The sequence below is a fragment of the Cheilinus undulatus genome, linkage group 13 (assembly GCF_018320785.1).
Source record: "Cheilinus undulatus linkage group 13, ASM1832078v1, whole genome shotgun sequence".
Classification (NCBI taxonomy): Eukaryota; Metazoa; Chordata; class Actinopteri; order Labriformes; family Labridae; genus Cheilinus; species Cheilinus undulatus.
In genome coordinates this window covers 8,250,911-8,257,406 of record NC_054877.1, presented here as the reverse complement: position 1 = coordinate 8,257,406, position 6,496 = coordinate 8,250,911, and the positions used below count along the sequence as shown (strand labels likewise).

At 39.3% G+C, this 6,496-nt stretch overlaps 1 protein-coding gene across 3 annotated transcripts in view; it reads right to left on the bottom strand.

The window, feature by feature from the left end:
- Positions 1–3,093: 3,093 nt before the first annotated feature.
- dnaaf11 (dynein axonemal assembly factor 11) overlaps positions 3,094–6,496 on the bottom strand; it is a 55,081-nt gene continuing 51,678 nt past the window's right edge. For all 3 annotated transcript variants that reach the window (XM_041803865.1, XM_041803866.1, XM_041803868.1), the window contains exon 12: positions 3,094–3,807. In XM_041803865.1, the coding sequence (XP_041659799.1) occupies positions 3,612–3,807 (196 nt within the window). In that variant the 3' untranslated portion in view covers positions 3,094–3,611. The remainder of the gene's footprint in view (positions 3,808–6,496) is intronic.

The following is a 6,496-nucleotide window of genomic DNA, read 5'->3' as shown; positions in this document are numbered from 1 at the left end:
AAAAAGTTTGGGATTTCTAAAAGGTTGCAGTTGAAGTTCCTAACTGCTAACATCATTCTTTACTTTGGGCAAGTTTTTAAGTTTGTCGTTTATTGGGGTAACAAGATAAACAGTAAACCCTACAATCACATAAACACACACTCAAATATTCTTTTTTTAACCCCAAAACAAAGAAAAGCTGACTGACGGTGTCGACCTTTCTGGTGCTCTCAGTGAACAAAGCACCCAGCCTCCTCCCTTGATACCCACCCAGACCAGCTGATTACTAACAGCCACCAGCTGGGAGCAGCTGAACCAGAATGGGACGAGGTTTTGTGGGGAAAATCTTTCACCAACTCTAACAAATCTAGTAGACACAGCTGAGCAGTCGTCTCTACTCATCACTGCTGTTCCTGCTCTGATAGAGGGGCATGCAAGAAATTAGTTCCTGTAACCCATTTCTGCAGTTTTTTTTATCGGTGGTTCCTTCCTCGCTTCCCCAAAAATTTTGAACACTAGTGATTACTGTTATATACTCCATATTTGATTGATATGAATTGAATATGATTGATATATACTGAAATGATCAATTTTGCACTTAACACTTAAAATGTCTGCATTAGAAAAATTCAATAATATGAAATTTAAAATGTTTTAATGCACTGAAAATATTTAGTATATTGATGCTATTGAATAATAGGAACATTTACAGTCATGTGCATAGGGTTGAGGCATGTAGGGAATCAAGGTTTCATCATGGGGCCTTTTGTGCTACAACCAGTGTTGATTTTGACAGCCCATTTTAGATTTAGTTGTAGTTTTAGTCTTAAGACAAAAATAGTTTAAGTCACATTTAAGTCCTGTTCACTCTTCACAGTTTAAGTCTAGTTTTAGACTAGTTTTGACAAAAACTGAAAATATTTTAGTCCAGTTATAGTTGACCAAAAGTCCAAAAGTACATTTTAGTCTTTACTTTTACTCACATCATATTTTCTTACTTGAAAAACATAGCCAAATTGTTAAAAACACAATCAATAGCCTACATGTTGTAATCTGAAATAAAATGATGAAAATACTAAAATACATTTGACTTTTGGGAGAGAATCACTGACTTTTATTCATAATGGTACTCTGTCAAAAGTCTGAGCTGTCTTTAAACACATCATAATGTAACATTCTTGCTGTCGTTAACGTGCTAATTAGCATTTGTCTCGCCATTTTTAACACAGGTGTCAACTAAGGGTTAATATTTTTGACTAACAGGACCTAGTACAAGGTTATAGTGTTTTTTTTTATCATTGACCAAGACTGAGGAGGATTATTTCACAGCAGCAACAGAAGCTAATGTTAGGAGTCTATAATACTAAACAGTAACCTTGCAAAGCAGATGGATACGCCCGTTTCCTTGTTTTTCACTGGTGAATCCATCTTGTTAAGGTCCCGTCTGAACCATTTGGGCCAGAGATGTGACAGACAGAACATTCATCCAATCACACTTGGAATTTTGTCAAAGCTTCTGCCTTTTCTCAAACATTTCCTATTGAAGCTTTACCAGATGGATGTGTGAAACAATCCATCTGACGTGTCAGGTTAACTAAACAGGTGATGAGTATGAGTTTTTCAACAATTCAAAGGTAGGCTGGCTGCATTTTAGTTATGTCTTTTAAACACTACCACTAGAATACAGAGAAGAGCTACTTGTTTAATCTACCTAACAGCTCTTCTCTCTGTCACACTGCTTCACACCCAGGCACGCCACTCCTCTCTCTCTCTCCTCTGGGTGTTTTAACAGACAGCAGGTCAGGTCTTTACTCTGCTCTAAAGGTGTGGACTTTGTTATTTTCCCATGTCCCTGGTAATATGCAGGGGCATCCAGAGCAGCCTGGGTTTTGTCAATCCTCCTTTCTGCCCAGTGGTGCCCTTACTCATACTCGCCATTACATGCCTTGTTTCTGCCACAATTTTTGGCCAAAACATGCTTTAAAGTTCTTCTCAGAACTGTTCATGACTTAAATGTGCAGAGCGTTTAAATTAAGCATGCAAATATTGATCTTTACTGCAAAAATGTGTTAAATTTCCACTTCTGATGCTAAATGTTCATTTAAATTGGCCTTATTTGGTTTTATCTGGAGCAGAGCTACATCAACTTTAGAAATGCCTAAGGATTTCCTCATCTTAGAGTTCCCCATGAGACTGCTCGAACAGTTCATTTTTAATTTGGGCATCAGTGGCATCTTGTTCCTTCTCCTCTCAGTCCTGTGTTTCTTCTGCAGCTTTGCAGTCTCCTGCCCTTATATGGGCATGAAAGGGGTATTTCTCACAAGCTTACAGCTCACATGGCATTTATCAATTTAAGGACACAGGTGAGCAATTTAAAAAGACACCATGAATCTGATGTAGGCTTCTTTAGGAACTATCTGTGGAACAAATTTAAGTAAAATCTTGAGAACATTTTGGTGAATGAAGCCAAAAGAGAAGATAACATACAGTCTTCAGGTCTGGCTGACAGGTTTCTCATGCAACAACCAGCCTCACACATCAAATCTCCTGGATGGCACTCCAAATATAGAACTCAGGGATGATATGAGACGAGTGAAGCTGTCAGGAGGAAAGATGGTCCAAAGCCAAAATGTTCCCTCAAGGCGCTGCGGCTGTGACGGCACTCAGAGCAGCTCCAGGGACGAGTGGGGAGAGGATGGAGTCGTGACCTCCAAGCCTTTTGGGTGACAACTCTGAGGGAAGTAAAGAGCACGGAGACTTCGGCTGAGTTTCAAGGAGAGATGAGCAAGCTTCAAAATAAGTTTGGCCTGCCGTCCTCTGGGCACAAAAAGAGCCTCTCTGTTCAGACTCTGGCAGAGTATCGGCTCTGGAGCTCTGGGGAGGCAGCCCGGGAGGAGAATCACAAGAAAAGAGAAAACACAAAAAAAGAAGGCAAAGTGCACCGGCTTCTGAAACACAAAGAAAAGGCCAGAGGCAAAGCTGAACATACTGGGAGGATTGATTTTCTGCAGCGCTGTCCTCCCAGCTGCAGTTTACAGGACAAAAACCAAACAAGCCAAAATGTAAGAAGAAAAAACACTTTAATTTTATCCCAGGAGCTTTTTATTACTTTGTCTTTTTGAAGGAAACATAAGGAAGCTCACTGAAATCAATCTGGGAACTTTCTGCTCATCTTAAACATGAATAAATTGGTTTTCAGCAGCACTCCTACATGTTAGAGACATCCTGTATTCCATAAATCCAAGAATGGATGTTGCACCAGTCTTTAAGACATGACCAGATTTTAGGTTTCTCTGTCAAGCAGCACCAGTTTTCATGACGTAGAGTTTGTTATCCTGCTACCTAACAGTATACTAGTGGAGCTCTTAGCCTACAGTAATGTTGGTAGTTGTGAAGCTTCGACTAGCTCTGCCAACTCTGCTCTGGTCACTTGAATTTAATAAAAAAGTCTTTTTAATGCAACCCTTTTAATATAATGGTACTACTAAGACCTAATGAGGGTGAAAAAAATGGTTAAAAGTGGCATCACCAGACTAGCCTCAGTCACTATGTATCCCAGCAGGCTTTGCAGAGCACAACGGCTGCTTGCATTTAACAATAAAGGGGTCATCTGGTTGCATGTCTCATATGTCTCATATGAGTGGGGGGACATCAGGGTCATCTACAAACTCCTCAGAGGACCTGGGACCTGAGGTGGGAGGTGGAACTGTCCTGGTCATTTCCAGTGGGCCTTGTTTAGCGCTTGCCTGTTTGGTGACAATGTTGGCGAAGTCGACGGCTTTGTGCTTACTCGGGTCCACCTCCAGCCTCTGAGGGACAGAGCTGTTTCTGCAGAGAGAATCAAGGAGAAAACAAGTCGTTGGCACTGGCACATTACTGTTGTTTACATGAAGTTCTCAAACTGGGATGGGATCTGCAAAGGATAATAGAAGCAAGATGTAAGTTCAAAACTACTATTCTCAGGTGGAAAAGTTGCATATACTGTATATCGTCATGAAGTATTCAGACCCCCTTGACTTTTTTCAGTTTTGCTGTGTTGCAGCCTTGAGCCTTGAGAAAAAACGTTGTTTTCCTTATTAATCAACAATCAGACATTTTTTCAAATTCATTAAAAATAAAAAACTGAAATATCATAGGATCCTGAGCTAAATTCAAGTGTTTTTGCAAAGGGTGTGAATACTTATGTCAATGTGATCTTTCAGTTTTTTATTTTTCAAAAATTTGCAAAGATTTCAAAAATTCTGTTTGAACTTTGTCATTATGGGGTACTGAGTGTAGATTAATGAGAAAAAAATGAGAATCCCATCCCTGAAGGAAGAAACACAGTTCAAGTTTTAAGGGTTAACAGACACCAAATGACTTTAATATGGAAACACAATAAATCACATGTGGTTTGTTTTGGTATTGTTGCTGCAGAGATGTCACTGTGTGAGATTTAACGCTGTGGAACGAAGTCAATACAGATCCTGATAAATATCAGTGATGTATGGAGCACAGGCTCGGTGCAGTTAAACCCTCAGACTATAAATATCACTGTGCACCAACTATCTATTCCACTTTAGGTTTGATATTTAATAAAGCCTCATACCTACGCACACAGGGACTCAGAAGAGCTGTGAAATGAGCTGTGATATGTCCAACAGCATGTTTAATAAGGACATAAATCCTCTGAAGAGCATGTTTGGGATGTTGTGAATATCTGATCAAAGCATGCTGCAAAAGATGCAAGTCATTACACATATTTCATCCATAGAAGCTGTGAAGTGAATTTCCTTGATATACCAGACAGACTGTTTCACAAATCCATGGTATAAGAGCCATACTATATGGACAAAAATATTTGGCCAGACCTTAATCATTGAATTCAGGAGCCTCAGGTGTATAAAATTAAGAACGTAGCCTTGCAGTCTCCATTGTTAAACATTCGTGATCCTAGAAGGGTTGTTCTGAAGAGCTTTAAGTGAGGTACTGTGATGGATGCCACCTTTGCAATAAGATGGTAATAAGATAAGATTTCATCTCTTCTGGATATTCCATAGTTAACTGGAAGTGATATTGTTAGAAAGTGGAGGCATTTAGGAACAACAGCTACTTAGCCACGAAGCAGAAGAGCACGTAAAATCACAGAGCGGGGTCAACGACTGCTACGGCAAGCCTTACATCACCAAGTCCAATGCCAAGTCTTGGATGAAGTGGTGTAAAGCAGTGGTTCTCAACCTTGGGGTTGGGACCCCCTTTGGGGACACTGAGAGGTGGTCATCAGATGCCTTAAAAAAAACTAAGAATATTTTTAGAATTACACTGTTGCCACTTTACACCAATTTTACCAAATGTCAGACCCTTACACATCAATTTTTAACACCAGTTTCACCAATTTTAGAACATTTTTGCCACTTAAAACCCATTTAAGTCCATTTTAGACCCTTTTCATCATGTTTTTCTGCCTGTTTTTGCCACTTCTAAACCAATTCTTACCACTTTCTGCCTATTGTTGCCTCTGTTGACCCATTATTGCCTCTGTCAATCACCTTTTGAAACCCTTTTTTGCCCATTTTAACCATTAATCCCATTTTTGACAGTTTATATCAAATTTTCATCCTATTTCACCTAATTTCCACCAATTTTTTGCACTTAAAATCCATTTCAGCCACTTTTTATTTCCCTCTTACCACTTTTTGTTCCCATTTTTGCCACTTCAACCCAAATATATTCTTTAGAAATCTAATTTACCACATTTTCCACTATTTTTTGCCATTATTAACCAATATTAAAATTTTTTAACCCATTTCAATTATATTTTTAACAAAAGTTATTTTCATTTTATGAAGGCTATTTTCTACACAAATGAATAAATAAAGATTTTTGTTTGATTGATAAGAGTGGTTATTATTCAGGTCAAATATAAAATATGGTTTTCACAGCTTAACTTCAGTGGATCATGGTTTTGCTGACCTCCATGGGTCCCTAGTTTGGCTGGGTCCCAGAGACCTCCCCCTTTATCCCTCCTTATGGATAGCCTTGTCTGCACTATTCTTGAATATGCATGGCTGTGTTCAACCACCTCCAGGGACAGTGGGGGTCTTGGTCTCTGGCGTCTTTATTTTGGGGGTCACGGGCTGTAAAGGTTGAGAACCCCTGGTGTAAAGCACACTTGAGTGGGGGAGCAGTGGAGTTGTATTCTGTGGAGTGGCAAATTCTGCTTCTCTAGCTTCGTCTCCATTACCCTTAGAAATGTGCATCTAAATAGCACAATAAAAAACTGGTGATGGAAACACCTGAATTTCATAAAACCTCTTAAATATTACTAAAAAGTTTTTACGCTCTCATGAGGAGGCTTTCAGATATTTCGATGTAGAAATATACGGCAAAAGAGCAATGGAAACACTTTTCCACATTTACACGTCAGGACATAACGTACGGTGTCACATGACCCGTTTACTCCAATACAACATGGCACGATACGTGTGGACAGAAAAGGAAGCCGAGACTTTTTATAACATCATAATTATACCCTTAC